The sequence below is a fragment of the Syngnathus typhle genome, linkage group LG1, assembly GCF_033458585.1.
Source record: "Syngnathus typhle isolate RoL2023-S1 ecotype Sweden linkage group LG1, RoL_Styp_1.0, whole genome shotgun sequence".
Lineage (NCBI taxonomy): Eukaryota > Metazoa > Chordata > Actinopteri > Syngnathiformes > Syngnathidae > Syngnathus > Syngnathus typhle.
Genome location: NC_083738.1, coordinates 11,379,606 through 11,394,763, shown reverse-complemented (window position 1 = coordinate 11,394,763; position 15,158 = coordinate 11,379,606). Strand labels below are relative to the sequence as shown.

The 15,158-nt window shown below is 39.7% G+C and overlaps 2 protein-coding genes across 7 annotated transcripts in view; both read left to right on the top strand.

Moving 5' to 3' along the window:
• mid2 (midline 2) overlaps positions 1-3,385 on the top strand; it is an 86,979-nt gene extending 83,594 nt beyond the window's left edge. For 3 of the 5 annotated variants that reach the window (XM_061279825.1, XM_061279834.1, XM_061279819.1), the window contains exon 11: positions 342-3,385. In XM_061279825.1, the coding sequence (XP_061135809.1) occupies positions 342-774 (433 nt within the window). In that variant the 3' untranslated portion in view covers positions 775-3,385. The remainder of the gene's footprint in view (positions 1-341) is intronic. The other 2 variants (XM_061279846.1, XM_061279842.1) reach the window with 2 other exon arrangements.
• A 5,013-nt stretch (positions 3,386-8,398) lies between these two features.
• Positions 8,399-14,550, top strand: pmt (phosphoethanolamine methyltransferase). 2 transcript variants are annotated; one of them, XM_061280727.1, is made up of 12 exons: positions 8,399-8,552; positions 10,484-10,655; positions 11,019-11,174; positions 11,265-11,401; positions 11,475-11,626; positions 11,734-11,922; positions 12,617-12,706; positions 12,791-12,880; positions 12,967-13,089; positions 13,621-13,752; positions 13,964-14,080; positions 14,150-14,550. In XM_061280727.1, exons 1-12 carry the CDS (start codon positions 8,399-8,401, stop codon positions 14,258-14,260), a joined length of 1,623 nt encoding a protein of 540 aa, XP_061136711.1. In that variant the 3' UTR covers positions 14,261-14,550. The 2 variants fall into 2 exon arrangements, with proteins under 2 accessions (XP_061136711.1, XP_061136720.1); XM_061280736.1 differs by lacking the exon at positions 8,399-8,552 and adding an exon at positions 8,719-8,870.
• Positions 14,551-15,158: the final 608 nt, after the last annotated feature.

Below are 15,158 nucleotides of genomic sequence, written 5' to 3'. Positions count from 1 at the left end.
AACTCGCACACACACACTTCACAAACATGATTATGAGTGCGTTATATAAGCCCGTAAGGAGGTTTGATGAAGTGAAATAGCTTTCTTCTGGGAGTTTTAATCCAGGCTCTTACACAGGCGCACATCCACAAGAGTACAACGGCACAGTGTGTACTTTTATCCTAATTATATTCTTAGCACTAATTGGCTCTGAAGTAGACCACTTCCTGCAGGAAGGACCCCAAGTGCCTATGTCTGTCTTATGTGTCCTCAGCATGAGGTAGCTTGACTGTGCAAGTAATTAAGGAGGACACTGCTTCTTGGTGGTTAATATATTCCAAAACGTGCTTTTATCCCCACAGGTACGCCATCGGCGTGTCTTATAAATCAGCGCCTAAAAATGAATGGAGTGGCAAAAACTCGTCGTCGTGGGTGTTCTCACGCTGCAACAATAACTTTATGGTGCGCCACGATGGCAAGGACATGCTGGTGGAGGCCAGCCTGCAGCTGAGGCGTCTAGGCGTCCTGCTGGACTACGACAACAATTCGCTGTCCTTTTATGACGCCATGAACTCTCATCACATTCACACCTTTGAAATCTCCTTCCTCCTACCCGTCGTACCCACCTTCATGATCTGGAATAAGTCGGTCATGATCCTCTCAGGGCTTCCCGTGCCAGATTTTGTGGAGGGCATGTCTTTAGATCATCAAGAGCAGCAGCAGCAACAGCAGCAGCAAATGGGCCTGTGCCGGCAAGAATCCCCCTATTTGACCGGAATGAAGGCCTGCCACTGAGGGAACGGTACACCGAGGAGAGTCCCGATCCAAGTGGTCCATGTGACTGCCGAGTGTGAGTGAGTGGACGTACATAGTAACTTTCTACTGGATGTAGAAAGTGTAGAAATATGCACACCACTCTATAAAAGATTACCTTTGAGGTCATATAAGATGTTTTAATTATCCATCAGAGGTTAGACAGTTGGAAACATCTCTAGAGTTGATATTTATATCCCAAACTCACTCAGTACGTTTACATGGGGGAATAGTTTATTATATCATTTTATTGACTTGTATCTGAATTACTGCAGTGAGCTTGCAGAGTTCTAGCTAGATCTTCTTTACCCGGAGGCTTTTTACGTCACTCCGTTCGTGTTAATGCAACTTAAAAAAGAGAAAAAAAAGACAGACACGAACAAAATTCTTGTTTTGTTTTTTTATAATGGCTGACAAGCACGCTCTTGTACACATTGCACATACTCCAAGTTGTGACTCTCAGTCAGTAGTTGAAGTGTTGGCTTAGACTTCCCATTGCAGGTGACTTATAGGTCCAGTGTGAGTGAGTTGCAATTAAAAAGACGGCACTTTGTATATTTGCTCAGTTTTTCGTTACCGCATTAGAACATGTTAACGTACTGACTGAAGAAGAGGATTTGCTCCGTCAGGCAGGGTTATCATTTCTTGACCTATTGTGGGCTTACTACTTGATTCTTCCAGATTTCAGTCAAGGTAGAGGTCCAAGTGCGAAAGAGAAAGGGTTTCCACTTGACCATTGGGATTAGTAAAATATATTTTGCATCATAATCTAGCCAAAACAACAAATATCACTGATCATGTGTTGCTTCCTCACAATCTACTGTAGATTCCTTGACTATACACTTGGAACTGACACAAGTTCTTGTTTGCATAAGGGGGTCAATTTTGCATCGTGTGACAACTGAACTTGTATAATAAGAGTTTTATTGAAAAAGATAAATGTTATTTATGACAGATGTTTAATTTTATTAATTGTAACAGATCCACAAAAGACTATTTAATAACACTATTTACCTTCTATTGGTGTTTGCTGTAATTAGGTGCCGTGAAATCAGTGGATCTTAATGGGAAAGTGACAGCTTGACTGTCCTTTCACATTGCTACTTCCCAAAGACATTATGTTGTGGTTTTTAGCACATAAAAGATCAACAAACAACTTCATAATGCTTGTTGCGGGACGGGGTAGATTTGACACTGTCACAATGTCATAGCATGGTTGTGGTTTTCTGTCGGGTGTCCACACACATGCACGCACAATCTCACATTTTGATTTTGTTAAGCTTGGCCTGTTTGTGATAATGCATGAAAACACTGTAGATTCAATGTGTGATTTCAGTAGCTATGTCAAGCTCGACACATCTGTCAAATGCACACCTGCACACTTGCTCGCAATGAACTTGCAACTCATCTGTTGCCACCCGTTCAGTTCGACTTAGTCCATTGCATTGTGGAGGGTGACAACTTCACTCGTGTTTTCACATCGAAGGTATGACAGACGGTTTGACACCAAAATCGCAACTCAAAAATCATAAAGGAGCTGCTGTTATTGATGTGTCAAACATTGCTTTCCCTCTCTCTTAACAATGGACAAGTCGTCAAACATTTTATTTGTAGCCTCAACCGACAGTGTTTTAGATTTTAATTGAGTATCGTTTCACATGAGTTTCATAGGAAATTTACGTGCTGTGGACTTTGTAATGTTAAAACTGTCTAGTACTAATATATCTCGGCTTTGCTACAATGGTAATCAATAGAGTGCAGACTTCCACCAAGGCCAAATGAATTTTGTTGAAAAATCTTGCCGTGCTGGGAACTTCACCTCATCAGAAGGAATGTTTCCGAGTCATCTGTGCAGGTGTGGCAATGCATATGTGCTGCAGCTTCAAAATTTCTTCCACTTGAGTTGCTTGTCATAAATTTGGTGAATTTTCTTCTGCGAGGGTGTTGCCAGGATAAAAAAAAGAATTGTCTCATAACATCCATCAAGCATATCAAATAGTTTGCTTTGATTTTTTGAAATATTTACTGAAAATGATTTCCAGTAGCCACCAACCAACCCTGGGAGTGCAGAGTAAAACCCTTGAGACATTGCAATAGATTCTCCTTCTGTTGCTTTTGTGTAACTTGGTGAGTCATTTTTTTTACAACTCAGAAAATGCACTTTCCTCTCATGTTGGCATTTTAGTAAACAGCACAAAACAAGCAGGATTGCTTTTGTGAACTTTGCCTGAGAGGAAAATAATCAATGGAGGAAAATAAAATAACTAATAGAACTGTAATAAATATTACAGTTGTACGTATATTGTACACTATATACAAACCAATGTTATTTATGTGAATCTAAATCCAATTAAATGTCTCATCCAAAAAAGCACTTTTGTTTTCTTTATAAAAATGAGTGGATTAACGTCAGCCTAGTTGTCACGAGAGTATTAAAGGATCATGGACAGTAGGGTCTCAAGGCTGGCAGGTCATGTAGCGCTGAAGGGTCAGCGGTCAAACACGGCAATACATTTCAGAGTATCGCACACAGTGACCATTGAAACATAAACTATTTGCTCTTTATTTTGTAAGCTGGTTTGCTGTCATGCAGTGTGAAATGACAATAAAACAAGGTATTTAAAGCATTCTAAAAGGATACAAAATACAAGTTAAGCCATTTCTTAAAATGTGGCCTCATTGGGGGGTGATGACCACATCAGCAGTCCCGCTATAATGATGTCATCATCCAATAATTTGACAGCTAGATTCTCTGGTAATGTCGTCATTGACGAACATGACAGCCACTTGACAGTGCAGGCAGCACAACAACAAAAAAGCTGCTCAGTCCGGCTCATCAAAACGCTGTGGAATTGCTTAGCCAAATTAGGAGAACTAGGTCAGGCGAAAACGAGGACAAATTAGTGATAAACCTGCAGGACAAGGTACATGTAAGGTCATGATTTCAACATTCCCACAGCACACTCAGTGGAGAGTCACCCATAATTAGCCCAAGAAGGAGCTAAACATGGCCGCCTACCTTAAATGTGTGAAGATGGACTACAGGGAACTTTTGAAGGGGAAACCGTGAAATCCACTATTCATGGTGGCCAAGAAGAAAAAAAACTAAGATGAGCTGTGCAAAACCAATCTGGAGTTGGAGAAGATTAAACCAAAGATCACCTTAAGTTGGAGATGGCTGAAATTGAGTCATGCTGGAATCGAGACAAATGCAGGCGACTTAAAGAGAGAAGCTCTGCTGAATGAAATGGGCCAAATGGTGCAGGATATCAACCACTTGACCCTCAAGTTCATGGTAAGTGCTCACTACTCACCACTTTATATTTTAAAGTAACCTAAATGTTGTCCTGTTTGTTTTCAGGAGCTTGTGATGAGTACCATATTTTCCGGACTATAAGGCGCACCTAAAAACCTAAAATCTTCTCAAAAGCCGACAGTGGGCCTTATAGTCCAGTGCGCCTTATATATGGACTAAATCCCTAAATTCAAACTGGCCCAAAGCATTGTGTCATGAAATCAAGCATAAGTGGATGGAGACTTTCACAGGATACCTTTTAAATGACAGAACTCCTCTTGCGCCTTTTAATAATTTGTTGTGTATTTGCAACAATATCAACGTTGGTTTGAAGACTACTCAACATTAAGCTAAAACATTATGGAAGCCTTTATGAAATATCTTTCATCATGTCGATTCCACTCCTTCCCGTGTTTTCCCAACTTCCATCTTTTTCAAGAAGACTTGCCGAGTGGTAGGGGACCATGTTGTTCTCCTCAGGCTGCTTCACATCAGTACACCCACACCTTTCATGTCCTATAAATAGCCAATGCTCCCAATTATAATTGCCAAAACAAGATGCTTGTGATTCTTTCTGCCTGTTTGCTGCGTTTCTGGCTGGACACAGTAACATCACTATCTTCGGCGGAATTGTTTATCCTACAGCAGATGAATCAAAGATTGAGAAATGAGAAGTGGAAAGGCCAAGAGGACCAGGTTCATATGGTGCAAGCATAGCTAATGTTACTTTTCAGATTTTTTTTTCCCAAATATAAATGAACACGGAACCAAAGCGATGATTATGTCCCTTATATTATTTGAATTCTACGCTCCTCACGTCTGCATGTGCGCTATAGTATGGTCGTCGTTGTGTTTCATTATAATCTTTAATGTCAAAAGTCAAAGTCAATTGTCAATTACTTCACATGCCAAGACACACAAAGAAATCGAAATTACGTTCCCACTATCCCACGGTGACAAGACATCGTACACAATATACATACAAGCAAACAACACAAAAAACAAGAAGGCACAAACAATGAATAAATAAGAGTGATGAATAAATAATAAATAAACAAATAACACAATAAATAAGAGGAGTGTCTGCAGGCGCAAAGCATTAAATGTCGGTAATGACGCTGTAGGGCGACATTGTAAATGTGTATTTTTTATGCAGTTTTGACCTTTTTGTTAACATGCACATTACATTTGAGGTAATTATTTATTCCTGAATACTATAAATAGTTTGAGATTGAAAGTGACAACCAAACTGGCTAAAATGGCCTGGAGCCACTTTTTCTTTCTTTTTATAAGCACTTATATGTATTTGTGTTAAAAAAAAAAAAACTCCATGCACACTCTTGTCTATTAGAACTTGCTTACCTTAAAGCATCCAAACATCGCATGACAGCTGATGCTGAGCTCCCATCAGGCAATGGTAACAAATTAATGGCTTTGCTCTACTTTTCAAGCGTTTTCTCTGATTTTGTCCAAAATAATGTGAAATAAGTGAAATTATATATTTCAACTCTAATTGCTTAATCATGAAAAAAGAATTGAAAGCATACTTGTGATGAAATGTATATGTCTTAGTCTAGCATGTCTGCCATGTTATTGGAGCCTTGCTTTTTGCCAATGCCATCTGTTTGCATCAAGAAAAGTGACCTGTAATGAAAAGTGCATTTGCTGTGCTTGTGTGCTCACTGAGTCAGTCCAGGGCGACTTGCCTCAAGTCAGCTGGAATTGGCTCCAGTTACCTGTGCCCTTAAGGTTATGGTCTAACGAGGGTGGCCCATTTTTCATTCAAAACCTCCTTGTGAAATTTTTGATCAGGAAAATTATTTACTAATCTTCCCTGGCTGCAGCTCCGCTGCTCCATTTTTTTCCAGTTCATCCATCCAGGCATCCATTCTCTGCACAGCTGGATTTTTCAAAGTCAAACTTCCTGGGGTTGCTGTGTAGCTGCCTATTAGGCACGAGATGACTACAGAACGAGACAGCCAGGAAACAATATTATAATATTTTCCCCCAATTCCTTCAATGCAAAGTCAGGCGAGCAGTTTTTTGCACAAATACTGAGTGTCACTAAGATGTGCTGAACGTCGTTATATAACCAATGTTAATCACCTAAGGTGTCTCAATTTTAGTGCAGATGTCATTTTCACATACAAACCTATTACATATACGCCAATAATCAGGCCAATCAACAGTCCCTTTAATGAAGACAAGAACTAGAAAAAAATATGAATGGATGAAATATTCTGGGTTTTTTTTTTTCAATAAGCAGATGTATTTAAGATTGTTTGGTCTTGCCAGGTCTGCACTGCTTAGTGCATTTGAGTTTATAAATTGGTGTTCAAAGTCAGGAATATTGTGCCTGAAGCTTATACATGTAGGATCGGACTTCAGGAAAGACAACTGGAGACAACGTTTATCACCTTAAGCAGCCAGATGACTGAACTTTTCAGGAATGTTGGACCGTGTGGAAATGTTCACCCGAATCAGAAGAAACAGTCCAGTCGGAGAAAAGAGATGAAATACCAGGTTTGTATACACTTCCCTTGATATGCTGAGTGCAAACTAAAGTGTGATCTGAGCTACCCTGTTTTGCTTTGCCACCATTTATTTGCCATCCATATTTCACTGGCTTCATCTTCTCCCACTCACTCATCTTTACTGTTTTCTTTTGCACGGTTGCTGCATTACACGTCTTCTCCTGAACTTAAGGACCTCCCTCCGCTTGGATTACAAGTCTCAAGTGTTCAAGTCAGATGAGTGTCAGATGTTACCAGTATCGGGGGGTGGATGCAAAGTACGTAAGTCATCGCAGAAGAAATGATTTCTGAACTGATAGAGAGCCAGAAATGATCAATTCAGATTTTTTTCTGTCAGTCAGACTCAGAGCACCTTCATCATTTTCTGATATGATGCCTGGATTTAGTCTGCAGGTGTCACTCAAGAACAAGTCTACGGTCTTTACCCTCTTCCCTCTGAGAGTTGCATTGCTTTTGACGTTAGGATGTGTTGGAGCTACGTGACGTTCTGTATTGTCTGCACTGACAATGTGTTTAATTCAGTCGTCCATATTTGGTCGGAAGAAAAGTGATATGAGGTCTTGATTTGGATGTCTAAACCGAGTCTAGATTTGGCCTAAAATACTGACTAATAAACGGGTGAAGTTCTGTCTTAACATAGAACGTCGACAACACATCTAATAAATGTCTAAAGCTCAGTGGGTTGCTGCCAACTATTGTACAAAATATGCATGTTTGTTTATTTCTGCGAGTAAATTGTCACCATTCATCACAATTTCATTTTAAGCACGGTTAACACATGACTTGCTGAAATGGGCAACGGGATGAAGCAATTGTGCTTATCTAGTACTGCCCCACCTATGTAGACTGTTTGACAGGAATATTTAAATAAATCATTTTATGAAGTTAATTTGTAATTTGACTAACATTACATCATTTGTTTTCGGGACAGTGACAGCACATTGATTAAAATGTGAATGTAGATACAGTAGAACCTCTGACTTAGCTGGTTCTGTTATGAACAAGTGTCCTTCCACAAAATCTCAGCAGCTCACAAACTTCACTTACAGTAGGTTCTGACTACTTTTATGAACCATCATTGCCACCTAGTGAATAATATCCACGTGTACATTGTCAACGGTCCTTGTCCCCAAATGCACCACATGAAAAGATTCAAGTGTGACTAAAGGTTGCCTATGTTAAAGTTTAAGTCCTAAAAGTACTTTTTGTCACCAAAAGAAATCAAATGAGATGGGTAATGAAGACACATGCTTGAGTATTTTTGTCAAGATTAATTGAGAGGTTAAAATAATAAAATAAAAATGTCATGATTTGACAACGTAAACACCAGTGGTGTTATCTCTGAATAATCATTTACAGCCCCTTTCCTACGCACTTGTTTTCAACACTTTTTCAATTGCAGTCACCCATGACTCACTTGGCCAGGCGACAAGAGCTGTAGATAATACAGTACTTCATCTACACATTCACAAGAAAACTTTGTTTTTCTCTATTGTATGCTTTAGATGAAATTCTAGAAATGACAGTAATTTACACCTGTAGGTTGACGCTGTTGTAAATAGCTGTGCATTTTTCCCATCAAAGGAACTTTGAACTGGAGTTAGTTCTTTTGGATTACTGAAGAAGATAACATGTACCAATGCCCTCTTGTTGTGCTTGCATAACACTTGGTTCCGAACATGATGATTATATACAACCATACATTAGGACACTGTATTTTTCATAGTTTCTCTCTCTAAAAGTGAACACACGCACACACACACTCCAATGCACTATGATGCAATGTTGCGCAATGGCCGCATGCCACTGTGGGGTTCCAGCGCGTCAGCACAAAAAAAAAAACAACAGAAGAGTGCATGATCCTGTTCCGAGTGACCTGACTGACTGTGCGGGGCAGCAGGACTTATTCTTCATCATCATCGTTATCAATGGTGAGTCTCTTTTAAACTCCTTCCTGCCTCGTGCACTCTCCGGCATTACTAAGGAGCTTTAAAAAAAAAAATTAAAAAAAGGAGCATTTTTCTTATTTTTATCTTGTTTTTTCTGTGTGCTATGGGCCAATAGGGAGGGCCCCCTTCTCCAACCCACCCTCTAGCATCACTCTGATTGGACACGGTCATGGTCAGGTTCATACACTTCATGGCCTCATTTGATATAAATTGCAACAATAGCGTCCAAATGCTTGACTGGAAGCCTTGCCAGTACATTCATTTTAACGTTAACTTGTGAAGAGCACACAATGGAGAACGGTATGTGGAAGTGGGATGATTTAAACATGTTTGATGCTGCTGATGATGTTGTTGCACCAAATTTACTTGGAAGATAGCATGTCTTCTCTTATTTAATGTTTAATTAATTTATATATATTATATTATGTCTATATTATTATATTTGAAAAGGTAAATACACCTGAAGAAATTTCTTCTTAGATACTTTTTCTTTTTTATTATTTTATCTGGAGGCATGGTGGCATGCTGGTCAAGAGGCTGGCACCTCTGTCTCGCAGTACTGATGTGTGGGTTCTAAACTCAGCTCCAGTCTTCCACTGTGTAGTTTGCATCTTCTCCCTATGCTTTTCTCCGGGTACTTTCTCCACCCCTCCAAAAGCATGCATGTATGTTTGATTCATTGAAGACTCTAAATCAGGGATGTCAATTAATTAATTAAAGGGACCACATGAGACAGGCTAACCGCGACTTTGTCTGTATTTGTTTAAGTGTAGTATTTAGAGAAAGAGATAGATATAATACGGACGGACAGACAGACAGACACAGAGTTTAAATATGGTATCGGGGTTTCTACGAAAGTTTGGAAATATGAAACTAAACATGTATTTACAGGTCTGGAAAAGTATGGAAAATATAGACAAATATACATGTTGGCCAGACAGTTAGAACAGCTCTATTTTCTAAAATAAAATAAAAGATCTAAAAAAAATTGATCGATCCATGTTTTTTCAAGCTGCTTGAAAGCACAAATACAATGCTTGTGTGAGAGCACACGTTATCACAATATGGTCTTGGAGAATATGGTATTCTGATTGGCTGAGAAGATACATCAATGTGCATTGTCAGCTAACAGTGTAAATGACAAAATAGACATTTCAAATGGTAACTTTCTGGCCAAAAATCGGACAAGTAGTAAGTGTTTTGAATCATGTCAAACCAGAAAATCTATTTGCTAGAAAAGTAGCGATTAGATTTCCTTAGAAAGTTATGGGATTGGATTGACTCTTAATCAAGCACTTGAGGGTTGCAAAGAAAAAGAATAACGTATGAAATTGTTAATTAACGTTATGCAAAAATGACTTTTGTAGTGTTTGCAAAACTTCATGAAGCAGGTTCAGATGAAAGTGTGAAATTAGGTACATGTTCTTGTTTGTTTTTGTTAAGAATGGGCAAGTAGTTACCAGGGATCAGTATTGAGCCGACGCTGGCCTCATTTCAAGGTATCGAGGACTCACAAAGGTCATCGATAGCAGTCACTGACACCCTCTTGTGGCCATTTCTAATACCGGGAAGTAAACGACATGCATGGCTGCCAAAACGTTTTCTGAATTGCATCTGTCCATCCTCTCAAATGCCCATTGGAATCCAATTTTGTAAGTAGTATCTTTAGACGGTTTATATTAATGCTTAGAGTGCATTGTGAATATGAAAAAAAGGATATGATGATACAGAAAATGGATGGATGGATTAATGAGGTCCATTTTTTCTGGTAAATACAGTACAGGCAACATAGTGGTTTTCCTTCCCTTATTTTTTAATCACTGCAAGAAGAATTGTCTTTTATTTTTGCATTGATAAATAAACAGCTTTTGCATGTCATCCATTGATCTGAATAAATCCTGTGCACTTTGCAGTGCGTAGCACCATGACTGAGTTTTGGAAGGAGCACTCCAGGGAGGCCACAGTGCAGGAGATGATGCTGGACTCGCGCGCAGTTGAGCTGACACAGCAGGAACTACCCGAGATCTTGTCTATGTTGCCCAGTCTAGCTGGATGTCGATTGCTGGAACTGGGGGCCGGCATTGGGTAAGCATGCAGTGGTGGTCTGGATGCGTACGTTTCTGAGTGCAGACTTGTTCTTCTGATTAATATTGCATTTGTGGAATATTAATTAAACAGGCAAAAATCCACCTTTTTCTATCCATCTAACAGGGCAGCCATTTTGCCACTTGCTATTAACTGAAAATGACATCACAGTTGCCAGTTCTCAGGTCACAACCAATCACATCTTAGCTTCAGAAAACTGATGAGGATCATCAGTATATAGAATTGATGGATTATTTGCTGGTCACTAATGCCAAATTGTACAATAATCTAACAAGAGGTTTATATTTCAAATTTTATCATCTCCAACATACAAGACTGAGACACATATGCTTGATTAAACAGTCGATACACCAGCCATCTGCTGAAACAGGCAGACCACGTGACTGCTGTGGATTTCATGGAGAGCTTTGTGGAGAAGAACAGGCAGATCAACGGGCATCACAAAAATGTTACCTTCCTCCAAGCTGATGTCATGAAGCTGGAATTGCCCTCAAACAGGTGTGTACGGCAAATGTGCATCGTCCAATCAGAAGTCATCATACTGATGGACACAATTGTATTGACCCTCACTTCTCCCATCCTCCTCAGTGTTGACTTTATCTTCTCCAACTGGCTGATGATGTACCTCAGTGACGAGGAGCTGAACTTGCTGTTAAAGAAAATGCTGATGTGGTTGCAGCCCGGTGGCTTGCTCTTTTTCAGAGAATCATGTAACCACAGATCAGGTACAAAATTCATCCAGTTTATCCAGGTCGATATTTGTGTTGGCACTGTGTTGGCGTAATCGTGCACACACAGGTGACTGTAAAAGGGAGTTCAACCCAACATGTTACCGCACTGAAGCCCAGTACAACCATCTGACCACTTCAGTCCAAGTGGAGGATGAACAAGGGGCTCAGAAGTTTGGCTTCAACATTATACTCAGGAAGAGGGTCAAAACATATGTTGAGGTACTTTGCTTTGGATCGTTCACAATATAGAATTAAACTTTAACAAGTTGACTTGTTCAGCAGTGTCAAAAAACTGCCACTGAATGTGCTTGGCCTTTTACCTCCAGATGAAGAACAACCCAAATCAGATCTGCTGGTTGTTGGAGAAGGCTGCACGTTCTTCAGACACAAATGAGGCATTCAGCACCTTCCAGATGTTCCTGGACAATAAGCAGTACACTAGGCGGGGCATCCTGCGCTATGAAAAGATGTTTGGCACGGGCTATGTCAGTACAGGCGGGCCCAGCACCACCAAGGTCAATGTTAAAGTTCCCCTTTTTAATTGAAAATGACAATAAAAGCCATCTAGGGAACAGAAACTTTAGATAGTTTTCATTAAAAATAGAGCACAGTTGGGTACGTGGTTTAAACGTATGCCTCGTGTTTGAATTTCATTTCAGGCCTACCTGTATGGTGTTTGCAATTTCTCCTTGTGACCGTGTGAGGTTCACGTATCAAAACCATGCATCTAAATTTCCTGGAGGTGTGAACGCGCATATGAATATTGTGAATGGACTGGCAACCAGTTCAGGCGTTTACGAGTTAAGGGATTGAAAATGAAATGATCAAAACTGAACAAGTTCCTCGGACTTTGTTCTTCCCTGAAGAAAATTACTAAAAGAAAACCGTATCTGGCCTCAGGGCCTTGAGTTTGACACCTATGAATTATCTAATGTCCAATGTGCCTTTCACAATGGAGACTGCAAACAAGTTCATTATATATATAGCACAACCTGTTATCTGAGGCTAAGAGGGATAGGTGGCAGCCTCTGGACATGACAAGATTCATACAAAATGGATGGATGGGGACCAAGCCCCTCCTCAAATCTTTATCAGAGTGATATCATAGTTTTTGGTTCAAGCCAGAATCAAACAACTTCATACAAATGCAGGGGCATAGAGAATCACGGTAGAAAACAGAAAATGAACTTTGTGAACTTGTGACACTAGGAATTTGTAGATCTGCTCAACTTGCAACCTGGCCAGAAGGTCCTGGATGTTGGCTGTGGTATCGGTGGAGGCGATTTCTACATGGCAAAGGTCAGAGCCAATTAAGAAAATCGCCAAATCAAGCAAGTGACAAGTGAATGTTGACAAATTAGAGTTGGTCATATTGTATTTCAGACATTTGGAGTGGAGGTGCTTGGCTTTGACCTGTCAGAGAATATGGTGGACATTGCTATTGAGAGAGCACTTACTGAGAGGCTGCCATCGGTACGTTGAACGGCTCACACACCAGATAGCCGTACCATCTAGTGTCACGCTTGCAATCATGGATGAATACGTATTATGGCCGATAGGTTGAATTTGAAGTCGCTGATGCCACTAAGAGGTCGTTTCCGGAGGGTTCGTTTGACGTCATCTACAGCAGAGACACGATCCTCCACATTACAGACAAACTGGCTCTCTTCAAACGTTTCCATGTAAGTTGCTGTTGATTTTTAAAACTTAACACAGTATACATTTCTTAATGTAACAAAAAATCAATGTATTTTTTTTTCAAAAATAAAAAGGATATTTTAAAGCTTTAATTGTCATACTGTGATACCAGTCTGTGCCGATATAGCGCACAGAAAAATTTGAGCTGTTTGAAATTCCAGGATCGACTTAAAATGCACAATAACCTTTACATACTGGAAGAGTCACAGAATAGCATAGAAGCTACCATCCTTGGATATGTTTTAGTCATTGATGTCTCAAACACCTGCTGTGAAGTTTACCGTTCAGGTTCTTGAAAGAGAACTGCAAGTTGGTCAAACAAAATGCTAACAATGAACAGTTGCACGTGATTTTTTTTCAAAAGCTTTGAGAAGATCAAATTAAGTTCACTTGTAAAGTTTGATTCTAGCTTCATCTTAAAAGTTAACCCACTTAGTGTGAGTCTTCATGAGTCTCATGAATTGAAAGCAAACTTTTTATTATCCAAGTAAAGTGCATGCTCTCTTCATGTCTAGTCATGGTTAAAGCCTGGTGGCCAGCTGCTTATCAGTGACTACTGTTGTGGGGAGAAGCCATGGACCCCCCAATTTGAGGCTTATGTCAAACAGCGGGGCTACATCCTCTACACGCCGTCACAGTATGGAAAGGTAAGCACATGATTTAAAGTATCGGATAAACAATTTCCTTTGTCCAGTCGCGCACTTAATCTCATCTCTTGACTAATGCAACCTAAAATATCTTGTTTGAGATAAAAGAACCAGTGAAGTGTCTTGACCTGTCTGTTGGAAGTTCATTTTGGAGTGACCTCACCTCATTGCTCCTGTTTACTCATGTTGTCTCCTGTGTCCGCTGGCGTAGTTCATTCAGGAGGCTGGCTTCTGTAACGTTCAGGCAAATGATCGGACAGCCCAATTCATCCAGGTCATAAAGGAAGAGCTCCAAAGAGCAGATCAAATCAAGAATGAATTTATCAAGGTTGTCATTCTCCCAACTAACGACAAATCGAAATGTAGCCGGCTCTCTAACCTGTAGGTGTCTCTGCAGGAATTCTCTGAGGAGGATTATAGTGCCATTGTAAACGGCTGGAGGGACAAATTGGAGCGTTCTAACAGCGGAGACCAGAAATGGGGCCTATTTCATGCAAGAAAAAACTGAGTGATTACCTCTAATTGAATAAGAACTCCTCGAACAAGTGTGTGGGGCAGGTGGAAAAATCTGTCCTATGTCCTTCTGACACATGATTAAATCTGTGTTTTGTTTGACACTAATGTGTTCCGTGTTGACATTTGGAAATTGTATTTATTAATTTGCCTTTTTCTCTTTTGAAGGAATTGATCATTACAATGATCTAACCTGTGTTCTGTTTTTACTGTATATCGTTGAAGGAAAATTCATTGATGACCTCATCTTGTAACAATTCAATAAACCAATGACAGTTATAATAATGTTTTGTTAAAAAAAAATAAGAATTCTGAGTATAAAAAAAATATCCATCCATCCATCTTCTTCCGCGATCGGGTCGGAACGGTTATGTAGTCCTCACAGGAAAAAGTTTGGGGACCCCTGGTTGAGACTGATTTTAAAAAATTGTGCTTATCTCTACTGCCACAGGAGAGCGCTAAAGCCTTGGCTTGAAATACTCGCAAAGGGGTTCCTTTTTGCAAGTTTTAGTATCAGTAGCATAATAACAGTTGTATCTACGGAAGAGGATTAGGGCCAGTGAAGAAAAAAAAAGGGGGGATGACAGGATTCTGACTTGTTTTTCTCAGAATTCTGACTTTAAAGTGAGAATTCCCACTTCAAAGTCAGAATTTATACTTTAAAGTGAGAATTCTCACTTTATTCTCAGAATTCTGACATTTATAATGCTGTGTGTGAGTTTATTTATATATAAATGCTGAAGGTTTTAATAAATATATTTTAAAAACAATTATTTCAGCTATGAGGAGCATGGACTGACACCATGAAGTGACATCCACCAGATAATAAATTCTCTAGTCCCTCTCACACACACACACACACACACATACACAAACACGCAGTCCATCCTGCC